This window comes from Daphnia carinata, chromosome 6 (genome assembly GCF_022539665.2).
Source record: "Daphnia carinata strain CSIRO-1 chromosome 6, CSIRO_AGI_Dcar_HiC_V3, whole genome shotgun sequence".
NCBI lineage: Eukaryota > Metazoa > Arthropoda > Branchiopoda > Diplostraca > Daphniidae > Daphnia > Daphnia carinata.
In genome coordinates this window covers 4,891,021-4,918,985 of record NC_081336.1, presented here as the reverse complement: position 1 = coordinate 4,918,985, position 27,965 = coordinate 4,891,021, and the positions used below count along the sequence as shown (strand labels likewise).

Sequence of the window (27,965 nt, the reverse complement as noted above, 5' to 3'; positions counted from 1 at the left end):
GCTACCTACCGTGAATTTGAATCGAAAAAATTATTGGACCTAGCAGATCATGTCCAATGGAACGTTCCCTTATGAAAACGTTCCATATCTTGCAGAGCGTATTTTGGCGGAGGATATTATTTAGTTAGCCAGAGACCAGGAGGCGCTAGGGCCCTGTGCAAGGTGCCACAATTCCAATCTCGTAGCTCCATTACACCGCTTCTCTCATTCCCCGCCATGCGGCAACATAGCTTTGACAGATAGCTTTCGAAATAGCCGAGCGAGATAGCTTTTCTAATCGCGCGTTAGTGTACCGGGGTGATGCATGGCATCCCAGGTTGAGGGTTGGGAGCTGGATAACATCCGAGGTTGAGGTCCGGGCGCTGGATAACCTCTAAGGTTGAGGTGCTGGCGATAATAATGGCACTAAAACCTTGCCATAATGACCATGCTCTTGTGTCGTATATTACACAGAAGTGTATTCAATTTTTCCCAGCACAAAGTGTTATAGACTGTTAAAGGAAGAATCTACGCCTGCTAGTTTCCATTTCATGTCGTTTTCCTGCGATAATCCATTCATAATCACCCTCGATGGTATCAAAAGTTCCTTTTTGCAACCATTTTAGTCGTAAAGTAAACCTAGGACCTAATTCGCGTAATGCAGCCCTTTTCTGAGATTTAAACTCATACCTATGCAAAAAAAAAAGCTGCAGCAATATAAATGACCAAAGAACATGTAAAGATTACCAACCTATGATGTCTAAAGAAAATGTAGTCTCGTTGATTATGAAAAGTCACTGCTCGACGACCTTTAAATTGCGGGTCATAGTGAAATAGAGATGCTAACATTCTACTCACAGCCTGACCAAGGCGGGTCTGGAAATTGTTCAGAATAACCTCTGGTCTGTGAGTAGTGAATTCCTTGATGATGTTCTTGTACTTGATTTACAAAAATGACCAAGATAGCCTCATTATAAATACCTAAGGGAATTATAAAGCAAAAAATACCTTCATGTCTTTTGTCAATTTGACATTGCTAAGTTTGAAGTAAGCAGTGGGACCATCCGGCAAATGGGACACCAACATCCCGTCTGGTAAATACATTTTAAAAAAGAAGTACACTATTGATTACATCTTTTGAAAAAATATTTTCAAATAATGTAATTGTCCCTTACTTGGAACTCGCCTGTCTTCATTGACCACTACAACATCAGTGTAATCCTTTTCTTTAGCACTCTGGATCATTTTCTTTACACTAGAACGCTTTCTCCACTGGCACTCAGATTTGGGGAAAATTTTTGTCAATTCACGAATGAAATGAATGGTTTTCTGGAATTCAAAAAGTTTCATTTTCAAATATTTCATTATATCCATCCAAATGATTCCAGATAGTGATACACTTACTGAATGAGGATTGTCTGAAGATGTTATCAAAATTTTAGGCACGTAAGTTTTTGAAAAATATGATTCATATTCATCATGGGTAATGTCAAATGTGACTTCTTCATCATCATGATCAACCGTGGTAATGTCAGTTTCTCTTGTGTTTTCTATTGTGCGTGGAATTTGTTTTGGGGGTGCCTTATCACCCAAAGCTTCAGCCTCCTTCTTCCTCTGTTTTTGACCTTCTTTTTTCACCTATAAAATGCTCTATATTTATTTGAAGGCCTAAAATGTGATCCATACAAACAGTAACCTTCCGTTTTTCTTTTTTTAAAGTAGCCCACTGTGCATTCCGCAAAACCTTGTTTTTCATTGTCGACAGTCTCCGCTGTGTGCGAAATCGTTTTTTCGCTGCAAGGCGATCACTCGCTGTTAAAGTGGGAGGCTTCACTAGCACTTCAGCATTCTCGGAATTCTCTGGATTTTCCATGGCAGGTTTAAATTTACTGAATGCGTAGCCCTGATACAGAAATCCCTAACCACACTAATTTAACACGTGCGTGTGTTAAGATTAGGACACGATTGTCAAGCCTACTCAGGAAGCAGACGACAGCATTTTGTCAACTTCACGTCCTCTAGCGATTGCTCAAAAAAGCCTGTATTCTAAGATATAAAATAATTTCTAATTGTGATATAAAGTAAACAGTAGATAAATGGTTAAAAATGTAGCTCAATCATCTAGTTCTAACTGACGAGATAATGTCCCCGTTTGATTGTTTTAGAAGAAAAATTGTGCAGTGACAGTTCAACTTAGTTTCACAAACCAGCAGTAGGTGGCAAAAAGTGTAAGTTATTGCCTTTAAGCGGGGAACTGGAGGAAGGCCCGAAGCCGGCAAAGTACTCAAATCGAAAAAATTGTATTTTACTTTTGTAATGGTGTCACTATGCTGTTTGAAGAACATCCCCGGTGTGACACTTGTCACCTAATAAAAAAATATTTACAATATTTTGTTTTTTAATATTCCACATGACGATACGAAAAGCGAGAGCTAAGCATCGATAATTACACTGACATTGTCCTGATCAACCGCTAACTGAAGTGGTTTAAGGCATTTAGTTTGGGCAGAATTAAAACAAGTCCTCGTATATTTTTAATTGGCTATAAAGTGGTGATGAGGGGAAAAGTCATGAAAAATAAAAGGGCTCCGTTCAAAGTAAAATTGCTTATATCTAGTTATACCTTTGCTTTTTAGCAAAGGTATATCGATGACGCCTCCACCAGCATTTGAGAAAAACAGTCTGATCGAGATTCGTGACATTCTTGATAAAAAGTCAATGAATACTATATCTGTATGATTCTACATCCTATTAGACATCTTTCGCAAAAATTCACTCGTACAAATGTGCGTGACTTGATCGGCCAATGACCCACCCCGCGCTGGGTACTCACTTAGAACGGTATACGCGTGTTATTTAGCATTTTAATTATGGTACAAAATAATCGTACGTGTTTAAACAATTTTCGAGTTTCGTGTTAGAGGAATTTGCGGAAAACCTAGACTATTCGTCGCATTTTCTGTTTTCAGGCTACAGCGTATAGAAGAGACGAGGACCGATTGCAGCCCACCACTGAATGGGTTATTTGAACGACAGCCGTTACAAATAACCATTGACAAAGCGAAGGTGGACAAAGGTTAACGACGTTCCTGACTTGCCTGAGAATAACGCCGAATTAACAAATACGGTCGGCTCTTCGCCGTGGTACAAAGAAAACGAGAAAAAAAAGGTCAACACAGCTAACAGAAGGATTTCAAAAAGAGGGAGGAGAGGCGGCGAACCTTTTTCGAAAAGAGAAATTTAACATTTACCCATAGCCAAATTTTTGTTAACTTAACCGCCATAAACCTTCGTCCAGAAAGCTTTAGGCAAATAGCCCGTAATGCCAACAACTACACAAGTACGTACACATACACTGTAAAATGTTGGAACTATATTATTGACCTCTTCTGCTGTGTAAGATTGCTTAGGGAAGCAAGTGAAACCTGTTGACGGCATTCAACCAATAAACAGCCAATACTGTACTAAAAAAAAAAAATCAATCATTTTTTTTTTTTTTTTTTTTTTTTTTACTTTAGATAACTTTCATGTTTATTAAGTTAAGTTCATCCTCGCTTAATGCATGTGTTCACAACACTTGCCATTAGGAGTTGCGCCTTTTAATTAGACTCTGTACAGCCAACTACAGGGCAACGCCATTCGGAAGAATGATATTTTGTAGACTATGAACTTTGGTGGATTGGATGCTACGACAATTACATCTAGCCATCTGTCGTACACTTTACTTCCTTACTCTCAACTTTAAAAGCCATACTGGTAATGGTGAAATATGAGTTGCAGTCGCTGGGTGAATGTTGGCTCGTTCTATGTACTGCAACCCGGCCTGTTCCTGACGATAAAACAAAAAACGGAATGCATCGTATTGGACAGTATTACAATGGCGCACGTGGGGCAGCCTAACAAGGTTTCCCTTTGCCACGCAAATCTCAAAACGGGTCAGAACTAATGCACAATGAGCTTTTCCTTGGTTATTACACACATTTTTTCGCAACCAAACCAATCATGATCCTCATAGACGCCCTTTCATTTTACATGGCCGGTGTAAATGAATCTTCCATCATTTGTCGCTTTTCATCAGGTTAAGCTCATTGTTTCGTTGAGAAAACTTCGAAACTTTCCAGTTTGTACCAATTATAATATCGGGCTTTTATTTTTCAGTCATGATTTATTCATTAGTGAAGTTCCGTCTATGAAACGTCTTCGCTCGTTGGTGCCCATCGCAACAATGAAGCGCATTCGACTGAAAATGACAGCTAATTCATTTTCAATTTTTTGTTTTTGCTATTTACAAGTAACCATTAGCGCTGCAACGCCCACGGGTGAAACTTGACTAGAGAACGGTAGAAACTAGTTACAGCCTCGCAGTGAGCGAGGCTTGTCGTCGATTGATTTCTTCAAATCGCCAAAAGATGTTTAAGTATTAAAACAGATTAAAAAAGGACGGAGACACAAGAAACGTGGCGTGGTTATTACAATGCGGACATAATTACGAAAGCTGCGAAGCTGTGCGTGAACCCTGACCTAAAGCGCGTTTCCTTCACGACGTCTTCCGCCCCACCCTATCCTTTTCCGTTTGGACTCAGATGTTTGAGACAGATGTTCCATTACAAAAATAAAAAAAAAAAAAAAAAAAAAAAAAAAAAAAAAAAAGGAAATAGTCTTTCTTGCAGGAGCAAATGAGAAAACCATTCAAGTCCGATTGACGTTCACAGAACCTTACCGGAACAAACGTGGCGAAAGAATACTATTTCTATTCACTGTCAAGGTTTTGTATAGGTGTCGGCATCAGCGTGAAAGGGAAAGGGAGGAAGGGGGAGGCCTTCGTCATGGATTTATTCAGTCAAAGCTTGGGCGGTGTGCAGTACAGTCTTTTGGGGAGCTTTTTTTTTTTTTTTCTTTTTCTTTTTCTGGGTGTGTCGACCAAGGTAGAAAAATTGAACAGATTATTGGTGAGGGGGGATGGTAATGCAGGTAATATTTTTGTGAATATTCCATCGACGAACCCAGAAAAGGTTTCAGTCCAGTCAGCTTCGGGTATTTTTCCAACACCGTATCTAAATTGACTTATTGTAAAAAAAAAAAAAAAGAAAAAAAAAAGAGAGAGAGAGAGAAAAACAGAAAGAAAAAAAAAAAGGTAGGAAACTTGGAAAACCTTTTGAATTGTTTCCGCCAATGACGGCTACAATAAAATGCCAGCTTCCGTCAATAACTGTCCATTACAGGCAATGGTAGTTATCTTATATTGGTCCGATGACATTCCATCATAATTTTGGAAACGCGAAGCGTTGAACAGAGAAATCACTGCTCGTAAAAAGCTCTTCAAAAGGTCGTAAAAATTAACGACAGACCGTTAAAACCTTTGGCTGCTGTTTTTCTTCTTTTCTTCTTCTTTTTTTTTTTTTCTCTTTTCGTGCTTAACCTTAGATTTCAATCCGGAATCTCATAGAGTTAGTTTACTTCAGTGCCCAGTTGATACTTTAATGACCTTCAATTACTACCTACCTCCCATCCTTTGCTGTCTTTCTACCTAAAATCTTCCCCTTGAGAGCGGCTTTGTCAGCCGAGGGTGACGAATTCTAAACTCGCTGGTCTTCAGTACCTTCGACTTATTTGACCCCGCAGATGAAGAAGCATCAGCTTAGCTTCCTTTATTTTTTTTTTTTTCTTTCCCCTCTTCTTTTTTATTTTTATTTTCCTTGCATACATGTTGTTAAAAGAGACGGAGACTGAAGCCTGCTTCTAGAATGACAGGGCAAGATGGTGAATGAACCCCAATTGGTTTTGGATCCAAGAGCCACCGACTTGGATGGGGATAAAAGGTTTCGGGGCCACTAGCCATATGTCCGTGGTCAAATGGAATAGTGAAACGCGCCGTGTGTCTTTAATATGCATTTGTAGGTGGGAAAAAGGAACAGACGTCGAGTGCATGTCACCTGGTCAGCTTGATTCATTCAAGCGAGAGGCAAACAACTGCTACGTAAACCAATGTTTTCATTCCAGTTGGAAGACCGTTTACTCGCTACCGGCATTGCGCGAATCCGCTGTTCTTTTATTATTGCCTCTCTGTCCTGGCCATTAGAATAACAGTGCCTCATATGTTCGACTGGGAGGTTCATTCCACCGTCACGTTAGGTCCATTATTAGCGGGCAGTTCTTGTTAGAATTCGCCCTCAATGAGTCGAAACCAACAAAATGAGCAAACAACAACATGGGCAGAAATGGCGAAATGAGGCACGCCAAACTTAAAAACATTCGGTGGGAATTATAATCCGCTGATCGCGGATTTTGTCTAGGTGGGTACAGAAGACGTACCGGAGAGGCTGGCGCTTTCCACGACAGATCAATCTCTTAACGAAAACAAATAGAGAAGGCAACGGTGCTGTATATATATAGCAAGCAAATTTACTGTCGTAGATAAAGGAAAAGAGACTTGATATTTCTAGTACGTTTTGGCGTCTTTGGGCGATGAAACTTATCTACACTTGGCCAGATTTTGTACCTTGCCCTATTGTCAGCTCATCTTCATAATCTGGCTAATTCCATCATGGCGACGGCTTGCTGAAGGATTTTTTCCTTCATCTCCATTACCGTATAGAGCGAAGACAAACAATATTGTTTGTGGAGAGTTGCCCTAGCTTTGCTTTCCGTATGCTCTCTTCCGCTTTCTTTGGAGATTATTAGCCATAGTCTAAAGAAAAGCTGGAGAACAGAGATAACATCATTGCTCACAATATAATTCCTTCTTTATATCTGTGCCCCGTTCTTTTTCTCGTCACGCTTCTTTCCTTTTTCAGCCTTCCCTTTCTCTTTTACCATCCATTTTTTCTATTCGTCTTCCCCATCCATCTGTCTCACTCTCATTGGCCTTAACATTTTTTTTTTTTTTTTTTCTGAACTAATTACTGACCATCCCAGGCAACAAGGAGCATGGAAGGATGCCCAAAAAAAAAAAACGGGATAGCATGCTGCAATAAAAGTAACAACGATTACATTATCTTCACGTTTTATTAGGTGACCTTCTGCTGTTGATCACAAAAAGAGTTTTCCCCACTTTGATACAGCGTACTTGCGTTATTTGAAAAAGTTGGATTTTTGTTTCATTTTATTTTTATTTTTAAAGAGTCGTTCATATAATATAATATATAAGTAACTTTCACGATGAAATCACTCACGTGTGGGACCCTTGTAAAAACGGTCAATAACAGCGGGTTCGCCAGATACGTGTAAATGGATCAGAAGCAAACAGATAACGCAGAGCAAATAATGCTTCAGCGGAAGTTGCATATAAAGTATTACAGAACTGGCTGTGATTCGAAAAATTACAACGTAGAAACGTCACGATGTTGCTAAATATCGACAAACTTGCCGAGCACTGCTGCTGCAGTCTTTCAGTCCCCTGGAATGATAACTTGTTTTCCTCGCGTAGGCTGTGCTGCCACTCGTTCAATACAAATTAGAGGTCTCGATCGATATCAAGATGGCTTGAAAAGTTCAACGCAGCGCCATTTTTTCTGAGTTTGCCTACACAGAAATTTACTCTGACCCCATCGTTCCAGTCTCATATTTTCGAGGCATTGGCGGGGGCGAATCAATGAGGAAAAATGAAGCACACCAACACGTTTGTTTGTTTTTTTTTAACCAATAGACATCACAGATGGTTCACTAAAAAAAAAAAAAGGAGGATTTCCTTTATAAAGCGTACTTTTGTGCTGGCAAATTTTGGCATGGCTACAAAAAGTAGCGATACATCCTACAAGCCATTAACGAGGAATTTGCTTGATTGTATTTGTGGCTCTTCAACTCCACCCCCAAAGGGCAATACCGATTCGATACAGACAGCTGGTCGCGAGTGGTGAAATACACTGTTGGCAGGCCGGAGGGAGAGGGCAGATCAAGAAGAAACCAATAATATCAAATGTAGATTATCGGATACACCGTGAATGCAAGCGAGGGCTATTGAGATGGTCTGCCCTGACTCGTCGGAGGAAGGAAAGATTGAGAAAGAGAGAAGGAACGAGCGAGGGAAGGTAAATGCGCAGGAAAGTAGCATCTCCACCGATTCTACTGATCAAGGCCACTGAAAAGTCCATCCAGTAACGCCCAGGCATCACGACTCGCCGTTATTCATCAATGCGCCATAAGGGATCGAAGTGAGCAAGAAATGTAATCACTCGATGCTCAGGGAGGTGGAGGCAAGAACACACTGGGATAAGGAAAGAAGAAGAAAGAAGAAAAAAAAAAAAAAAAAGACAGGCCGTGTCAAGCCGATCCTTCATCGTCGATTCGTAGGGCAAGACTAGCTGAGCGCCATCCAAGGAGGCAGGCAAAAGGAAATTATAGTCATTGAGCTGCAGCTTACATGGGGGCTGCGTTCTGAACAGCAGCGGTCGTTGCATACAAATATATATATGACCGGTGCAGCAGTTGATGTATTCAAAACCGCACGGCGATGGCTTCTAATGGATACCAGAAAAAAAAACTAAAAACAAAACAACATAGAAGAAGAAGAAGAAAAAAAAACATCTACATAGGCATCTACACGTATTGGTACCTGTTTGTGTATAAAGAAAAAAAAAAGGGGAGGGACGGACGTAGGGAAATGCTGTCGCTCTTAGTGCTCCACAGTTCGTTTCCAAACGACGACAAACCATCTAAAATTTGTGAACCGAGTCTTTTCGTATTTAGGACAAACTGATGTGCGTTGCCGTAAATTTTTGATTGTTTTATCTGTATAGCGACGTAATTAATCTACTCATCAACCATTAACGTTTCCGATAAATCAATGCTACCAGAAATAAGTCCTCCCCTGCTTCAGCCTTGCTTACAGGTAGGTCACATCATGGGATTAGACGTCAAACATTGTTTGATTGAGCTTCAAAATCCGATGCTACCCCCTCGACTGGAGAGCAATGGAAGTAATCACATGTTAGACTAACTAAAGAGAAATCTCAGATCCTTACGAAAATCTTTTATTTTTTAAATTCAGTTGAGGCATACTTTGTCGAGCAATTGCTGGCCTCAACCCCTCCCCTATGTACGTAGAAAGAGACGACCTGGAGCTAACAAAAGATGGAACTCAGAAAGTTAGAAAATAATAATATTAGATGTTCTGCCTCGAGCGAATAGGAGGATTCGAATTAGACTCGTTTTTTTTTTTTTTTTTTTTTTTTTTTTTTTTCGAATTCAGGAATATTTGAATACCCATATTTTGAAGAATGATTTTAAAAATTGTACAAGCTTCTGGCGCGATTCACGGGAAAAACCGGTTGGCAATTATCAATCAAATATGCTTGCTCGAAGGTTGAGGTGTAATCGTTAACCGATTTCACCTTTGTTTAACAAAAAAAAAAACGTCTCCTGCGAGGCAATTTGATTTGTTGAACTGCTTCCTCATCGAAATGGTTGAAAACGAGTTCTGTCAATTGAAACTTTCGCTGATGGCAGATATGGGAGTATAACTTTTCGAATTGATGGAAAGCGAAGATACAGTGCTGAGAGACCCAGTCCTACTCAAACTCATATTAGATAAGCTGATTCGGTGAACTGGAGTTAAGAGCCTTTGGATTTTCGTTGAAAACGTCACCGAAATCTTCACTTGAACATTTCCTTTTTTTTTTTTTTTTTTTTTCCTTCGTTCTTTTCTTAGTCTTCTTCTTATCCCCTTTTCTGTTGCGATTTAAGGCACGATGTTCGGGGAGAAATAGAAATCCCACCCGACGGTACAGTATATGTCATGGGATTTCATTTAAGCTTGTAATATCATCCATGAGTGCATGGCTGATTTTCAAGATTGCGCACACATGCTTTTCTTTCCTAACCAAATGTGTAGGAAGATTCCAATAGTTTTTTTTTTTTTTTTTTTTTTTTTTTTTTCTATTCGTAGCTTTGCCGAAGACGAGATTCTTTCGTCGCTCTCTATGGCGAGATGCTTTTTTGTCCAGTAATCTTCGTCTGGCTGTCTTATTTTCATGTTTGGATAAGCACAATAGCTACTAGCACATGGACTGTATAATCAAGGGATTTTCGAACGAGAATTGAAATGCAACTACTTCTGCCGCCGCGCATCTACGCAACGCTGGCCAGCCCGCATCTTCATAAACTTTCGTTCGCCATTGTCAAGTATGTCTTCTATAAATACTCGATACTCGCGTGTTATTTTCAGGCTTTGGCACGGCCAGCCTACCAGTCTATAACCTCGATGAAGGTAAAGGCTATCCACGCCAAAAATAAGGTATGTTTACCAATCATAACCGTTAGGGAGTACCGTGTGTTATGTCGGCATTTCTCTGGTCCTTCTTCGTGCATGAGCAGACGTGAATAAAAGAGAGGGAAAAAAATATATAAAATAAAATAAAGAGAGAAGAATGAAAAAATGTAGGAGAAAGGACAGAGTCTCCTTGATATATACCTCCGCAGTAGTCAGTGCTTTGTTACTGGTTAGCATATACCTGGTGGAAAACGCCGCCGGGGCTGTTGGTCCCTCCATCTTTTTGCTCTACGAACAGTTTTTTTTTTTTTTTTTTTTTTTTTTTCGGTTTCTCTGCAGCTTCAAGGTATATAGACACCCGCTAGCTACGGCGTGGAAGTTTTAGGGCGGAGCGGCAGTGTTGCAGGACGTATACTGCACACACACACACACACTATAACACAGTGTAAAACTGCCTTGCTTTCCCTTTAGCTGGCTCAGTCATTCCTTAGACACCGGACCAACAACTACAGCCTGTCTGTTATTTTTTCCTTACATTTACCGTTTCCTATTCGTCTGCGTGCGAGGTGGAGTTTCAAGTTGTTTAACTTATACGATCGTAGCCGTCCAAGTTTTTTGAAGTGTTTAACGTTTCGAGTTGAAGACTTTGCGGACGGTTCTGTGTCATCTGATTCTTATATTTTAAACGAAAGGAAAGATCAAAACCTTGGAATTTGAACATCAAATCAAGCGGAATCGGATCGCTGTTTACCACTGTCGTCCCCCAAGAGTCTCTGATTAAGGTAAGACGATTTCGTGTGTGTCAAGTGTCAAGTCATTCCAGGAAAAAGTAGCCGTTTTTCCCAACACCTTTTCGACAAGGAAGTCCAAAGCACACACACAAAAAAGGGAGAAAGAAATGCCTTATCAAGAGCCAAAATACAATGTATTCTTAACTTTTGTTGATCAAATGAGGGACTCTGAGAACAAGTGTGCCGTGCAGGCTAATAACTTTTTTTTCCAATTAGAGATTGTTTTCTTCTTCTTCTTCTTCTTCTTCTCGATGTTGAACAGAAAATTCTTAAATAAGAAAAGCGACAGAGACGGGAGCAAATGTTCTGCTCGCAACGTTAGCTTATTAATTATTTCCTTTCCGTTTTCCGATTCATCATGCATTTCAAAGGGGAAAAAAGACAAACTTGAAAAATAGAACGAAACTGATTGGATGAGCTCTCGGTATTCATTGAGCCATTCAATCCATTTTGTACATTAGAAATGAATTGAAAAAATGATGATGGTGCGCTCTATTGATCAGTCGTGATGGTGGATCTAACTGACCCGGATGGGTTGGCTCTGCGAAAATCTGCTTCCATTTGTACATGGACGATCGTGATCGTGCGTATCCGAGTGTTTTGTTGCTGGTTGCTTAGTCGATAAAATCCGTTTTAGAACAAGTTGCCATGCAACTGCTTGTTAAAAGCGCCTGCTTGTCACTGCTTGTGGTGTGCTACCCCACCTTCTCAGCTTACCGGTCCGATGCATTTGGACTTGCGATGTGGCAGGAGTGGGTGGAGTTGCTGTCGTCTTTTGCATGTGTATTTTCCAACAACGATAAGGAATCGTCACCAAACGTGTGTGTGTCTGTATGTATATACTCTTGTGTACACAAACAGAGTTAAGCATCAATATGTTAGTAAACAGGGCCCAAAAGAGACGTGGCAGATAAATGGAGGAGCGTTTTCCACGTTCCTAGAAAGTGAACTGAACATATCACTTTGGACGCTATGTTTGTTTAGGTTCCACTAACAGAATAGGCAAATACGTTCGCCTCTTTCTTTTTCGTTCCCCAACAAGAAACTCGGCAAAAGATCTGGAGAGCAACACGAGGCGTGCTATAAATATTGAAACAATTCGTTTCCAGCCATTCATGCGCTAATCGAAATGGGAAACATTCGTAGATGAGAAGCGCTTCCATATTCTGTTTTAAATAGCGTAACTAATGTTATTTTCATCTCCCTGCAAGTTGGGGCGAATTGTGCTATACATATTAATTGTCTCCACCGTTTTGGATTAGGGTAGTGAAAGCAGTGAGTCGTTATCATCGGAATGCATTTCGCTTTTGTTTTTAATGTCTGTGGTTTCCCCTTGTAAAATGAGGACATAAACTCGAAATTGCGTAGACGTGAAAGTTTTTTTGTTTTTTTTTTCTTTTCCCATTTGGCTTCCGCTAAAGTGAACTCCACAAGCAAGTCTAGACAGTAACGTAATTGATTGTAATATTTCTCATTTTGAATTGCATTTTTTTTTTTTTTTCTTCTCTATTTGACTATATATTACTGAGACCATATTCCCGCTGGAGACCTAAGCAATTGAGTTTTGCATAGCTGCTTTGTCATTGTGAGCTAAAACCAGCAAAGGGTCAACGTATTGATTGTAACTCTGCTATTGTTGAGTTGAGTGAAAATGAGACGCTTGGACTTGATCGGATTAGGTTAAGGCATTCCTTTTTGGACGGAAAAATATTGCCTTATTTTTTTCTTATTCTTTTCCCTTTTTTTTTTTAAGTTAAAGGGGCTTCTTGGAAAGGTTTATAGTTTGGGAATTAGAGGGCATGACAAGTTGGATGATTGGCGACGGGGATATAGTGAGCATTGTTCAATTTTCTCTTCGTTTTCAAAAAAAAAAAAAAAAAAAAAAATTACCATTAAGCTAGGCCGTCTGGTTGTCATTCCGACAGGTGCGATTGCTCCTAGCAATTGAGAGCGCTCGTTCCTTATTTTGTTTTTCTTCTAAGGTTTTCGTCCCTTTTTTTTTTTTTTTTTTTTTTTTTTTTTTTTTACCTTTCTTTATGATAGTAATTATAGAAAGAAGACAAAAAGCGGTAACCTTCCCTTTGTTCTGGTTCCATTCGAATATTATTGCTTATTGGCCTGCAGTTTCAAATTGTTTTTCGCTTCTTGCCTCCCATCCAACCATTTTCCTCTTCTCTTTAAAAACCAAAAGACAAAAATAAATTTATACTGATGATGGCAATTGCAACGAATGATGGTTTTACGGTTGATACAGTCATGGGTGCCAGATGATGTAGTCGAGCCAACATTTTGTTTTTTGTTTTGTTTTTTTCTCGATTTTAAAGGCGTTGCGGGGGTAACAAATGGCCGACAAAGGAAACGGTCGTACCATCGGCGAACATTCTTTCAATCCGGCTCACGTACTAAAAAGCAATTAAACGATTCGAAACAACAACAGAAACGCTTACATTTTCGTGAGACATCATCGTTTAGTGAAGCGCTCCCAATTAGCTTGTTACGGGCGGTGATAGAGCAGCTTTGTTTTTTTTTTTAACAGACAAAAAAAAAAAAAAAAATCGAAGAAAATTTGTTTGGCAACCAGATTGGCTGTGAAAACGGGTTGACAAAACTTGTCGGGGAATATGCAAAACGTGACAATCAGATGGACGCGACTTTTAAGGCAACGAGGGGCTAAGTTGTTGATGAGCTCAAAAGGTATGATGTTGGAATCGTTTGTGACTTGGCGGGACTAATCGTCTGTTGTATGAAAGTGATGCTGGTCTTTCCTTTTGTACTCAAAAAGAAGGTCGATAGAAAAACGAATAAGAAATAAAAAAAAAAAAAAAAAAAAAAAAAAGGGAAAAGGCAAGTGCATTGCACCCGAAGCGACGTGGAAACCGGAATCTGATTTTGGCCGCTGTCCATCAGATCGCCTGTTTCTTATAAATGTACATACATCTTTTTTCTTCTTTTTTTTTTCTTTTTTTGGTCTGACAGCTGGACCCGCTTTCGCTGCTAGGCTTTTATTTTTATTTTATTTCTTTTTTTGTTTTTTTTTGTTTTGCTTTTTCTTTTCCCGTTGGTATTCGAAATGTCCCGACCTTGTCTCCTCCTATCGTAGTGTCCCCGCATACAGCCCGCGTTCTATCGCGTACCCCGCCCATAAAGTCAATAGTTTAAATGAAGTTACCGGTTTCCCGATCGGCACGGAAACTGAGGACATTCATTTAGGGATTTTCAATTTCTTCCCGTAATAAAAGTGTCGCCAGACATGAAATAAGAAGGAGGGACGGAGAGAAAAGAAAAAAAAATATTCGTTTGGAGATTATAATTTTTATTTATTTATTTATTTTTTACTTCGTGTGTGTGTGTGTGTGTGTCTGTGCTGCTTTGCTCCATTGATGTTCACGCGCTGTTGTGCGCAAGTCCCGGAAGATCATTTATCAGGATCATAGCGCTAAAGCGGCGAACGTCTTATCCCGGAGGTTGGCATGCGTGCCTGGCCAGCCAACAAAAAATTTTTTATTTATTTATTTATTTTTTTTTTTCTTTATTATAATTTTTGTTCTTTTAAGTTCTTCGGTTAGAGCCTTCGAGGTCGCCCCCGCTAGCGTATTCGCTCGTAAATTCTCGTTGGGGGTATTATATGAGCGGGCAAAAATAAGGGCTTCATTTCCCCGTTCCGTTCCTCCTCTTCTCTCTTCCTTTCTCTCTCTCTCTCTCTATCTATCCCTTGCTTCCCCTTCTTTCTTTTTTTCTATCCTTCTTTTCCCATTTTTTTTTTCTCCCCTTCTACTAGCTTCCCCTTCGTTCCTATCTCTCCTATTTTTTTTTTTTTTCTATATTTTATTTTATATTTTTTTTTTGTCTGTGTGTGACGGGCCTCCCCTCCTCCCCCCCTCGCTCTGCAATTAAGCCTCGGGTTGTGACTGGGATGTATGTGTGTAACGCCCGGAGCTGAAGTGTGTAAGGGCTGGCCATCCATGACGCTAGGACGCCGACGGCATTCGTTCGCCCTTCTCCATCAGAATAACCATAGAGCCGAAGAAAGAAAAACAACTGCTAATGTTTTTTTTGTTTTTTATTTCTCCGACATACACACTGTGGTTTATTTTATTTTTTTTTTTCTCTTGTCAGTAAAAGGCCAATAACCAGTCAACACTACGCACGAAACAACTAACCATTTTCCTATTTTTCTTTTTTTTTTTTTTTTTCAATACGCGTCTGTTTTTCTCCACAACAAGAAAGGCAGCAGTTTCAGCCGATTTTCGTCAAACATTTCGATAAATGTTTCGCTGATCGTTTCTCTTCCTCTTTCTTTTTTCAAAGTTTTCTCAACAGGATGTTCTTTGTTCTTGCGTTTCGTGATGCAGCACACTGGGAAATGTACCAGTAATGTCCTCTTCATCCCAACTACCCGGAACAATGTAATTACTTCCTATGGGTTTACCACTTTGAAGTTTTTTTTTTTTTTTTTTTTATCCAACCACCCCCCCTCCCCCCCCGTTGAACATTCTCTATTGTTCTCTAGTGCATTAACGCCTTATTTATGATGTGTTCCTTTTTCTCCTTTTTTTTTGTGTGTCCTCTTCTTATTTTTTTTTTTTTTTGAACGAAACCAACTGAAGAAAGTGAAGCAATTTCGGCTTGTATTTGCCATTGAACTCGAGTCCATCAATGGACGATTGCAAACATGAAGAAAAAACGGGGAACGATAAGAAAAAGAAAGAAGGCAAAGAAATAACCGTTGAAGGGAGAGAGAGAGAGGGAAGCAAAAGCCAAAGAAAAAAAAAAAAATCGATGGCGCTCAAATGTGCATGCGGATAATAGATCGATTAAATTGATGTCTCCTAGTTCGCCCGTCAGGCATAGCAGTACTTTATTTTTATTTTTATTTTTTTTTTTTTTCCCTTGTATATTTGGGGTGTACGCACACACACCGCAATCGTCGAATACCGTTCAGGCGATTGTTCCATATAAAAAAAAAAAAAAAAAAAAAAAGTTGAAATACAACTCAGAAAAAAAAGAAGAAGAAAAAAAAAAAAAAAAATCAGACCCGAGATCGCTGCTGCGCAACTTCGGTCATTTACCCCAATGCGTCACATTTTATTTGTTTATTTATTTATTCGTTTCCAGTTAGACGATTGTGGTGGTTCAATACGAAGAAGAAGAAAAAAAAGAAAACCTCGAGATGTGAAATAACGACGCAGAGGATGAACATTTGCGAAACATAGACGGCCAGAGGATTAATTCCGAATTTTCTCAGAAATATCCGATAGCAAAAAAGTTGGAAGAATTGTGCGTCAACTGGTAACATGTCGGCATCCCTAGTTTCGATTCGACACGCACAAAAAAATTAAAAGGAAGAAAAAAAAAAAAAAAAGAGGAGGGTGTGGGAACGGTATCTAGTGTCTCCGTTCACAAGAACCGTCACTTTGCCTATTCTCTTTTTATTCTTCAAACGCCACACCCCCCTCGTGTCCCCTCGACAACATCGTGTGAAAAAAAAAAAAAAAGACAACACAATTTTTTAAGCAGTTAGGAAAATCAAATAGACCAAACTAGTTAAAGCGTTACACAACCCTTGTTTTTTTTTTGTTTTTTTTTTTATATATATACGAAAAAAAAAAAGAAAAGAAAAATGATGCTTGTTTGAACGTTTACTGTCTTTCGACCCCTTATCATTCATTAGTTTCGGGTTTCAACTGCTCAGTTTCTATTCCTTCCCGGTTTGATAGCATTTCACTACTTTCCTTTATGGGCAACACAAAAATGAATCGTTGACGTGCTGGACGTCATCTGGAGGGTTGCCGTGAAACACCTGGAGTTGGGTCATTGCTTTATTTTTGTATTTTTACTTTTTTTTTTTCGAGATCACAGTTTGTAATTAGCATGGATCCCCTTTTTGCACCTCGTTGACCTTCTGTGTGCCACAAACGTTTGAGCCCGATAGATTATCACTTGTCGGCTAGCCACAGGCGCGCGGGGGAGGAGTTTCCTCTTTCTTTCTTCTTTTAATTGCATTCGAGTTTCAGCGGTTGTAATTCACGTTGTATCTGTCCCGTTTTCTTCTTTCTTATTCTCCCCCCCCCCCCCATCTGTTGAGTGAGAAAAAAAAAAGAAGAGAGAAAGCTCGGATTTTTTTTTACATATATTTTATTCCCTGTCGCTGACAGGTAGCTCTAATGAACTGCAGGTAGATACAAAAGGTAACAGCTAAGGGACGCAGAGCAAAAGTGAGGTGCCCACCCAACAGGGGATGTAAAAGTCCCATAAAAAACAATTTATTTCCCCCTTTTTTTCTTCTTCTTCTTCTTCGTCTTCTTTGTTTCGTTTTCATCTGGTCCTTTTTTTTTTTTTTTTTTTAGTGGTGGTGAGTGCTGCCCCGGTTTTTCTGGCCAGACCTGTTGTAGCTATTCTTGATGATAAGCGAAGCCTTTTTTTTTTTTTTTTTTTTCTTCTTCTTTTTATTATTATCTCACCTTTATTTTCTTCCGCTACACAAGTTAGACCGTGTTGCAGTAAACCAGCTTTTATTTCATTTTGTGTGTGAGTGTGTCTGTGTGTGTGTGGAGGTGTAGACTGCTTATTTTCGTTGGCTTTTCCACCCACCCATTTTTGTGATGCACCACAACAAAAACAAAAAAAACTGAGATAGAAAACAAGACGAAAGATCGTACGGCTAAGCTTTCTTCTTCTTGCCCCTTTTTTGTTTTCATAGAGACGGCCACCATACAAAGGGTATACATACAGGTTTTTATCGTTTCGTGTGGCCGCCAATTCAAAACCGTTGGCCGTTGCGCCATAATCGGCCGATTCCATCAGAGTCTGCGCCACTCCATTTACTGCTGTCTAAAAAGGGTTGATACAAAAAGTGCTTTCCATACTTTCCCATGCCTTTTCGTTCTCTCCCTAAAGTGTGCGCATAGAGTGTACTATTTAAAAAAAAAAAAAAAAAAAAAAAAAAAAAAAAAAAAAAAGAAAAATGAAATTAATAGAAAGGCAGCATAGATGCACGCAAGGATGCATGGCCATACAATTAACAAACTAGACGAGATCCACTGAAGATGTCGTCAAGTGTCGGGAGCAGCGCGAACGTGATCAATCTCCTTTACACCGACGACCTTCTCTCTCTTTCGGCGAAAGTTTCTTTTCTCTTCCCCCTCCTACTATTCTCTCATTGGAGAGAGGAAAAAGGAACAGACGCCGGGAACGTAAATAGGTTTCTTCATGGTCTGAGCACGTTCCGAAATCTTGTTACACAAATCAGACGATTGAGAACGACCTCCGACTCTATTTGAAGTCCCATACGCTTTTGTCTATAACACAGGCCGAATGGTTGGCTGGCACTCTTGTTGGCCTCCACTCGTTACGAGCAATGCGATTCCAACAGATAACGACGTCCCTACACCCATAACGTTTTTCGGCCAAGATTCCGGTCCGTTTATTGCCTACGCCAACACGTGGACTTGTTCCACTACTAACTCAATCGTTCGAAGACCCTCCTCCTACAACCAAAAACGAGTACCATTTAGTGACCTTTGATCTGGCCAGATTTCTCGTTTTTTTTTTTTTTTTTTTTTTTTTTTGTTGCCGGGGCCCAATTCGTTTGTCGGCTCTTTGGCCATTGCAGCTTGACCGGAAGCGTTGAACCGTTTTCAATCAGCTTTGACGAATGCCCGTTTTTGCTGACCCTCTTTTTTTGGGGGGGGGGGGAGCCATTTCCGAGTGTGCTCTCCGCAATACGAAACATGAAAAAACCTAATAATAAAGAGCCGCCAGTTTCTGTAAATGGTCTGTAAAAGCCTGAGGAACAAATGGAAGGGCTTCTTCGTTTTTCCGGCTGCAAAATACTTGCTGGCACATTGTGCTGAAAGTCGTTAACCAAGTGACTGCGATTACTCGCGAGGACGACATCAGCTGTGTGATGTCGGTGCGCGTAAGAAACGTTGATACGATGTCGGATTGCGCTTCATATAGACTGGGTCAATTGCGTTTTCCCAAACGCTTGATTAGGAAAAAAAAAAAAATAAATAAATAAACGAAATTCTTGTGGGTGAGGATGGGATCTGCCTAAACGCGGATTGATTCCTTACGCTGTCCGCTGATTGAACGCACATCTCGTCTTCTTTTCGAACCGAAAGTTGAGCTTCTCGTTTCCCACTTTTTTTTTTTAATCAAATCAACGGACCCCAAAAAGGCAAAATCCATCAAGAAGCCTCTCAGTTTCCTTTCTTGGCCAGCAGCTATGCACCCACCCTGTTCCGTTGACGTGGAAAACCAAGAAGAAGAAGTAAAGAAAAAAAAAAAAAAAACCAAACTCCATCGAAATGACCCACATTTTTCGGGTCATTTCATCTTTTGGCCCAATGTAAGCGATGCTTTTCTTCTTGCCTCCTCTGAATTTTCTTGGGCTCTTTATTGTTCGATTTGCCTCTCTCTAGTTGACCACAAAGAATAGAAAATCGAATCCTCTTGTTGAATAGAATGAGGAAAAGAAGAAGATGAAAAATAAGCCGAGAAAAAAGGTCGGCAAAGTGAACATGCAGCTCACAAAAGAGATCTAAAGCGCTGGGTCTAACGGCAATGGAAATCATTCGAGTATGTAAAAATGGATCGTGACAACCGAGTTTTTTTTCTTCTTCTTCTTTTTCAACCGTTGCGCCACCGCCCACCTTTTCCTCTCTTCCATCTTTTTTTTTTTTTTTCTTTTGCCACACACACACACACACACACCTTTTGATGCGTTCAACCCAATGTGTTTTGATTAGTTGCATCCGAATCCCACGGCGTAGAGCGTTTTACGACGTGACCAAGCAGCTGCTTCCCTCCTCCTCCTCCTCCCCAAACGAGCCAACAGAATCAAGATCATTAGCGCTGGCCAACTTACTCGCATTCAATATGGCAGAAACTGCATTCACGCAGCATCAAAGAAAGAAAAATAATCTTGTTTTCTCTCTCTCTCTCTCTCTCTCTCTTATTGTGTCGTGATGTTTATTTCTGTCGCCTTCTCCCTCTTTTTATATATACATATGTATATATAGATATTTTTTTTTTTTTTTTTTTTTTTTTTGTTATCGGAGAACGAGCTTGTTGACGGGCCAGAAGAATCCGATACACAGTCATCGTGTGTGGTTTTTTTTTTTTTTTTTTTTTTCTTCTTGCTCGGCAGTCTTCTTCCTTACAAATGACCGATCATCTGGAATAATAGAGGGGAAACAAAAAGGGACAAGGCAATGTGTTTGCTGCCGCTTCGGAAAAAAAAAAAAAAAAAAAAAAAGAGAGAACCCCCTTCGATTCGTGGCCTGCAGCAGCAGCACGTTTATGAAACGCTGGCCTTTGTCTCATCTTTTATCGAATTTTTTTTTTTTTTTTTTTTTTTGGTTTTGTTGGCTACGATTAAAATCGGATGATGACAGATCGAATTTGGCTGCTATTCTTGTTCTCAGCACGCTGCTCTATTCCGAAAAGAATAAATGCCGCGTCCTTTTCGTGCGGGAAAGCGAAGGGGCGAATAGAAAAGAACGAAACAAAAAAAAAAAAAACAAGTGAGCAAACAAAAAGACTTACACATAGAATGCGACCCAATTCCATCTTCTTCATGAGGCAAAACGTGCTGTCAGACATAACAGAGGCTGCCTTTTTTTTTTTTTTTTTTTTTAGTTAGAAACTCCGGGGCTGCTGCTGCTGCTCTCCGGAGAGACATTATAACCAAACAAAACAAAACCCCCCCAAAAAAAAACAAAACAAAAAAAAAAACGATGCTGTACCCTAGTCCTTTCACACGTGCATCCGGAACAAGACTTTGTTGCCGAATCATCGATAACTTTGGTCTTTCATTGAGTAAATTTTTTTTTTTTTTTTTTTCCCTCACCCTAGCTATTATTCTTTTTATTATTATTATTATTATTATTATTTAACGAGCACGAAACCTGTTGTTTAGTAACAGCAATGTCCTTTCCCCCCCCCACTGATTTTCATTGTTGGGACCGACCGTTTGACTTGCAATAAGATCATCATTGGTTGATGTTGTCCATCGTCTTTGGTAAGAAACTTGCGTTCCGTCTCTAGGGCTAAACAGGCATCAACTTTCTAATGGCTTCAAGTCCAAATTATCTTTGTGTTGTCCAAGTTTTCAAGAAGTTTTTTTTTTTTTTTTTTTTTTTTTTTTTTTGGCCAACCGTCAGAAAACTTGGTGGCGAACAAAAACGACATTTGAGGATGACTGAAAATAATAATAATAATAAAAAAAAAAAAGAAAGCAACAGAAAAAGTGGCAAGGGAAGTAGAGGCAGAACATCGTCTCCCGTTTCCCAACGTGATGACGTTGAAACATTTGATACGAGACAAAAAAAAAAAAAAATGGATGATTTTACGTTGGCTGGTTTTGGCGTTGAGGGACTACTCATCATTTCCACTTGATGCGACACGCTGGCCGTCTGCTGCTGCGTTCTGGTGACTCGTTATTTTATCTACACACCAGCCTATAGCTGCCTCTTTTTTTTTTTTTTTAGACGCATTTTTCTTCAACGTTCAATTGGAACCCCCCCCCCCCCCCCTTCCAAAATAATGATAAAAGAACAGGTTTATTTTTTTTTTTTTTTTCTATCCCTAAAATCGGCGCATGAAATGAGATAGCAAAAGAAAAGAATCGAATCTCTTTGTAATCGAATTCGACATTGGCATTGCCCCAACGAAAAAGACAAGAGGAATCAACTTGTTTTGGAATTTCGGCTGAACGTCAAAGCAAACAAACTGCCTGTGGCTATATTTCTCACGATTGGATGGGCCGGTGTTGTGTTCTGCCATGGACTCAATGCTCAGGTTGCACACGGCCAGCTAGCCGATCTCCTCCACCCCCCTCCTATCCTCTCTCTTTCTCTCTCTCTCTTCTATTTAGTCCTTAACCTCGTCCACCATCTGCCATATGGCTGTTGGGGCTGCTATTTCCAGGCATCTTACTAACGCAGGGGCCACTGTGAACCGAGAAGAAACACGAATCTCTTTTTTTTTTTTTTTTTTTTTTTTTTTAATTGTTCATGTCTTCTTTGTTTGGTTCGGTGTACTATACTGCAACTCGTCGTCCATCGTATCGTCTCTTCCTCTATAAAATAAAACAAAATAAAATTAAAAAAAAAAGAAAAAAAAAAGAAGAGGGGACATTGTAGCACACAGACATGGCTTCCTGGCATAGACGCGCGTGAGTGCACTCTGCCCGCACACACACACACACACACACACACAGCACCGAGTGTTCTCACTGTCAAGGTGTCAACTCCATGGTTTATCACATCAGCAGCTTGTTGTTGTTGTTGTTGTTTTTTTTATGAAGTTGCTTTCACCGTACCCCTACAATCAAAACATGTTGCGTCTAACGGGTGCGAAGTATGAAGGTAGAAAGGAAAAGGCAACCGGGGTAAAATGGAAGGAAACAAACAAAAAAAAAAAAATGAACATGTCATAGAGTGAGGAGAAGAAAGACAGGAAGACTAGGTTAAAAAAAAAAAAAAAAATCTAGCGTAGCACTGCTGTTGATGTCATCTGGTTATGCACCGCTTGACATTGGCAGCTTGTTATTACCTTGAAAAAAAAAAAAAAAAAAAAAAGGGAATGATTTTCCCCGCTAGCTCGGAGGAAAAGCTATCGGCCACGGAGAGAGAGAGAGAGAGTCCATGGGTTATTGCAGCCGTGATGGTAGAGGCATCCGCAGTCAAACGCACTCACATAAGAAAGAAGAGAAGAAACAGGTTGCCAGCTGCTCTTCCGCCCTTTTTACTCAACCAGTATTTCTCCTAGTTTTTTTTTTTTTGTTTTGTTTTGTTTTTTTTGTTTTTTTTTTTTATATTTCATTTCATTTTTATTATTTGTGTCTCTCCCTTCTCCACCCATACGGCCAAGTTATGGTTATCTTGCGAGCTCTTTACCAACCCTTTAGAGTGGTCGTGCAGCGTGTAGCCTCACAGCCATTGCTATAAAATAAAAAGGAAATTTAAGAGAGACACACCGAAAAAGAAAGAAACCACAGATAAATGGAAAGAAATGAGAACAAGTCGCTTTTCCAGCGTTCAAATGCTTCCTATCTTGCTGAAAAAGCTCCAAAAATGTTGGCTTCGCAGCTATGCTGAAATGTAGATTTTTACGAGCACACTCCTCCCCCCCCCTCCTCTTTTCTTCTTTTAACCACCAACTTAAAAACAAGAAGAAACAACAACAACAACAACATCAGTTAGCCTATTCTCTTTGTGTGTCTGTGTGTCTGTGTGTGTTTGTGTGTTTAAAAAGCATCAGTCGACGAAAAGTTGGTGGAAAAAAAAACAAACAAACGAAATGACGGATACTGTAGATCATCTCGGTTCTGCAGTCAATATTTTTTGAAGCAACAACGACCTCGTAAAAACTACCGACATCTTTTGTTACAGCTGTACAAAAGTATAGTGTTGGCCCATCTTTTTTTTTTTTTTTAATGTATCTATATATATATATATATATATATATTTTTTTCCCCCGTGTGTTATTGTTCTTTACATTTCCTGGCTTGGAAACGAAAAAAAAAAAACCCCTTGAAAATAGTAAATAAAAGGTGTCGGTTGCCGCCGGAATGAATATAATGAAAAGGAAGGAGGAAATGTGCGCATGCGTAAAAAGAAAAGAACGCCGAGTTTTTTTTCGATCAATTATCAGTTGTGCGGTTTTATTCTGTACATTTCCGCCGACGTTTGGGGGGGGGGGGCTCATTGTTAGGGCGTGCTTGCATTATGGCTTTGGCTGCATCTCATGCATATCAAAACGTGTGCAAGAAGACTTTAGGAAGAGTGCAAATGTGTAGCAATTCGCTACACCTTTTGTTGGTGCTCGCCCTCGATAAAAACGGAGAACCCAACTGGCAACTGCATATACTGTACACCCCACCCCTTTTTTTCTTCCCTTTTTTTTTGCCTAATTCCTCCATCACTGCGGGCAGCCACGATGGGTCTTTTATGAGCCGTGTCCGCCGGAAGAGGATGAATCTAAAGCCATGACCAAAAAAAAAAGCCACAGCAGCGGGCAGAGCACGACCGCTTTTTTGAATTCAAACGGCGTGCACAGGGAAAATTGGCGAGTCACCCTTTGAAAATCGCCTCGTCATCGATGCTTTGAATGTAACGGGGTCAAGACATTGGCCGGCAACCCCTCCCGACTTTGCTCGCTCGCTATCCAATCATCATTGCCCGTTCATTCGATTTTCACCTCGCCAAAGCTTATTGCACGTGACGCACGATTTGTTTATTTTTGTATTTATTTATTTAGTTTTTTTTTGTTTGTTTTTTTTTTTCCTCGGTAAGATGATATTCGGAGTCGATGACCGTTCAAGCCGGCAACGTCGTGATGAGAATCAATCGAGGGAAATTATGCCGGCCATCTGCGGTCACCGGGGCTATTAGTTTCCCACAATCCTACCTTTTTCTTTCCCTCTCTCGTCGGCGGATTATTGCATTCATCCTTGTCCTATTTAGACGACATAGAATTTGTGTCTGTCTTCTCTTTCTCCCTGTGTCTGTGTGTATACATTCTGCTATAGAATGTGTATTCGACTTCGGAGATACAAGTGAAAGCCACATTAGCGGCTCGGCTCCTTCCTTCTTTGACGAGATTTTCCTAAAGCTTCACTCTGAATGTCCTCCTAAACGGTTTTCTTTTTTCTTTTATTTATTTTTTTTTTTTTTTTTGTTTTTATTGTTGAAGAGATAGGCTAAAAAAAAAAAAAAAAAAAAAAGAAGAAAGGGGGATGATCATTGCGACCCTTATTGGTCTGGTGAAGCGTTTCTCAAGCTTCTTTTCAGCTGACGCGGAGAAATGACGCGCTTCACAGGATTTGCTTCTTTTTCCACTTCTATTCCATATAGGGAACTTGGGAAAGAAAAAAAAAAGAACAAATACACATAAAATGTTCATAATAAAAAGAAATAATAATAAAAAAAAAAAAAAGGGAACCAGCCTTGGGGGTCGTGTCGTTTGACTAAAATAGCCTAACCTGATAACCCGGTAACCCTAGAGTCTAATAATACAACTGCGTACACATCTACTGTTTGACGAAGCAAAAGAAAAAAGAAGGTCGATATATACGAGTGGCACCCATGTGGCACGTCGATTCCTAGCCATTTTTTTTTTCTTTTTCTTTTCTTTTCTTTTTTTTTTTTTTTCTACGACGCATCAGACGTATTCTATTACTTTTCTTTTTATGCTGACGTGATGCAGTCCCGTGAAGTGCGTATACGCACTCGTAGACTGTTAAGTGTCTATTTCAAAATTGGTTAATCTTGCGTAATGCACCGGTGAAAGAGCCAAAGCCACCAGACAAACAGGGCATTGTGTCAAACTGCGTTTTTTTTTTTGTTTGTTTGTTTTTTTTTTGGTTTTTTTTCCTGAAAGGGAACGAGGTTTCGTGTACGGTATGTAGCAAAGGGGCTCCTCCCTCTCGAGTCCGTTCATCTTGCGCGCGAGGGATCGATGACCAACAGATCGCAGCTCTATAGGAAACAAAAGAAACGCAAGCAGTCTGTTACAGAAATTGAGACGGGCAGTGCATTTGGAGCAGTAATAGCAACTACCCGTTGAGTCTGACGGCTCTATGAAAGAATTCACGATTGTAAAGTCGTGAAAAAAGTGTTTCTACTTCCAGTCGAGACTAGATATGGCGTTATTGGTAGAGAACGAGGGGAAAGAAAAAAATATATATTTAATAATGAAATAAAAAGTCAACTTTTTTTTCTTTTTTTTTCGCTGCTTGAACAGCGCCAACCGGTAAGTTCCAACTTGTTCTACCCCCTACTGCTGTAAAGCATCCGGGTTTGTTGGGGAAAAAAAAAAAAAAAAAGAAGGGAAACGATGCAAGTTGATCTTTCCGTGCAAGAACCTCTCGCCTACATAAACGAATCGTTCTTTTCAGAATGCCATTAAAAGAGGAATGCCAACGATGGCTTCCAACCCCAACTAACATCTAGAAAAGCTTTTTCTTTTTTTTTTTTTTTTTTTTTTTTTTTTTTTTTTTTATTTTTTATTTTCGCCAGCAGTTGTTTACTTCTGTCTGCTGCTCCTGTAGCTTCTTTTTCTTTTTACCTTCCCCCCTTGGTTTATAAAGAAGGGAATAGTCGAATTCATCGCTCACGTCTGCGAGAATATCAATACAGACTTCGATATGCCGTGTTCTACATGAAAAAAACAAAAAAAAACACGAGAATTGTGGAAATGTTTTCCTTCATGTCGACAGAGATCCGTAGATGGATAGGTGGAAGGGACGACATCACTGCACAGCGGGAGCGTGTGGAGGTGGGCCCAAGCAGGAGGTCTCTATTTCTCTCTCTCTTTCTTTTCTTTTTTTTTTCTGGCACGCCGATTGTAAGACAAAGTCTTTTACAAACTTTGTTCACAAGTCTGTTTGTTCCATCTCGTTCTTTTTTTTTTTTTTTTTTTTTTTCCTCCCCTCCCCTCACATTATTTTTTGTTTTTTCTTTATTTTCTAACTGCGAACATGAATAATGGTCGAGGTAGAACTTAGACATACGGCACTGCCATCTTGTTATTGCCTCCTGGCTCACGCCAATGCCTTACCACTTTGTTACAATACGATTTCGCACTGCTGGAGGCGATGCCTTTTTACCTGCATTTCAGGCCGATATGCCAAGTAGATTACGGGGCAGAAGTGGTTACTTTCCAGCCTATCGTGGCGATCGATACGTGAGCAAACATATCATCCTTACGGCATGCCTCTCGTACAGTGCGTTCGGGGAGGGGTGTCAGACTTTTTGATTATATTTCCGAGATAGCGATCGATGGCACAGAGTCAAGAGAGCAGCGTCAGAAATCATGTCGGAAGCAGGGAGAAAAAAAAAAAAAAATGTAGCAGACGAAAAGAATGTTCTGCTGCCGTCCCATAGTCTACGAGTATTGCACTTTACCTTAGTGAGGCCATTTATTGCCATCTTCCATCACGGACTCGATATCGTCGTTCGTTTTTTTTTTTTTTTTTCTCGACAGACGTTTATTTTTGTTGATGTCCTGAAAACATTTGACTTTTCAGCCAATGAAAAGAAAGCGACGAAGCAGCTTTTGTGAAACATGAAATATTCATCACATATCGTAAAGTCGTCTCTTCTTTATTATTATGGCGCTTTTTTCTTTTCTGCGTTTTTTTTTTTTTTTTCGCCGCCTTCAATACATCTGAACATTCCCGCTTGCAACGTAAATAGAATTGATGACGAGCGGCGTGACGAGTCAAGTTCTTACTATACCCCCCGCCCTTGTAAGACCAATGATTTTTGGTCTCTCTTCCTGTTTAGCACTCGACCGTCACAAAGTACAAAAAAAAAAAAAAATCAATAGCCTTTGCCATCATTTTGTTTGATTTTTTTTTTTTAGGACAGCTGGAGTTTGGCTTTTTTTTCATGTTCCTTTTCTTCTTTTTTTTTTGTGGGGAGGCGGGGGATGGTTTTGTTTTTTGAGAAGAGCATACAACCCTTTAGCTTTTTGCTCATCTAATAATATTAAAGAAGAGAGCGAATCAGCGATTAAAAACCGCCGTGCCCATGTGGTCAAAGTCCTGTTATCTGCCTTTGTCCGATTGGGTGAACGACATGACAGATGCCGAATCCATTTCCATTCAGCGTCGCATGCAATCGTCTCCTCCCTTCCAGGGCCCTTCCATGTCGCCCAGATTTCTCTCTCTCTCTCTCTCTTCCTCTTACATGTATCCCACCGATGTGTATCGATGGAAATCCGCTTTATCCTACTACTCCCTTTTTTTCATTTTTTTTTTTGCCTGCTATTCTCTGTTTATTTGTCCTACTCGTTACAAAAGCCTGGAACACTGCGACACAGTACACTCGTGAATTGTTAAGAGTCTCACCTCCGATTTAGCTCCTTTTTCTGACTGCTGTTTTTCACAATATGTTGAGGACAGAAGGGGGGGGGGGGGGGTGGGGAGGGGTTGGCACTCGAAATTTTTCAGAATAAAAAAAAAAAAAAAACTCATG

General features: G+C 39.9%; 3 protein-coding genes across 4 annotated transcripts in view; 2 read left to right on the top strand and 1 right to left on the bottom strand.

The window, feature by feature from the left end:
- Nucleotides 1-441: 441 nt before the first annotated feature.
- LOC130689835 (ribosome production factor 1-like) lies at nt 442-1,944 on the bottom strand. Its single transcript, XM_057512766.2, has 6 exons — nt 1,676-1,944; nt 1,384-1,617; nt 1,155-1,308; nt 988-1,070; nt 731-918; nt 442-669 (listed from the first exon to the last, which is right to left on the bottom strand). Exons 1-6 carry the CDS (start codon nt 1,850-1,852, stop codon nt 495-497), a joined length of 1,011 nt encoding a protein of 336 aa, XP_057368749.1. The 5' UTR covers nt 1,853-1,944; the 3' UTR covers nt 442-494.
- An 8,737-nt stretch (nt 1,945-10,681) lies between these two features.
- Nucleotides 10,682-27,965, top strand: part of LOC130689902 (uncharacterized) — a 28,533-nt gene continuing 11,249 nt past the window's right edge. For both annotated transcript variants that reach the window (XM_059495708.1, XM_057512843.2), the window contains exon 1: nt 10,682-10,968. The gene's annotated coding sequence lies outside the window, so the exon portion shown is untranslated. The remainder of the gene's footprint in view (nt 10,969-27,965) is intronic.
- LOC130689851 (peptidyl-prolyl cis-trans isomerase-like 1) overlaps nt 23,648-27,965 on the top strand; it is a 55,596-nt gene continuing 51,278 nt past the window's right edge. The window contains exon 1 of the mRNA XM_059495714.1: nt 23,648-23,657. The gene's annotated coding sequence lies outside the window, so the exon portion shown is untranslated. The remainder of the gene's footprint in view (nt 23,658-27,965) is intronic.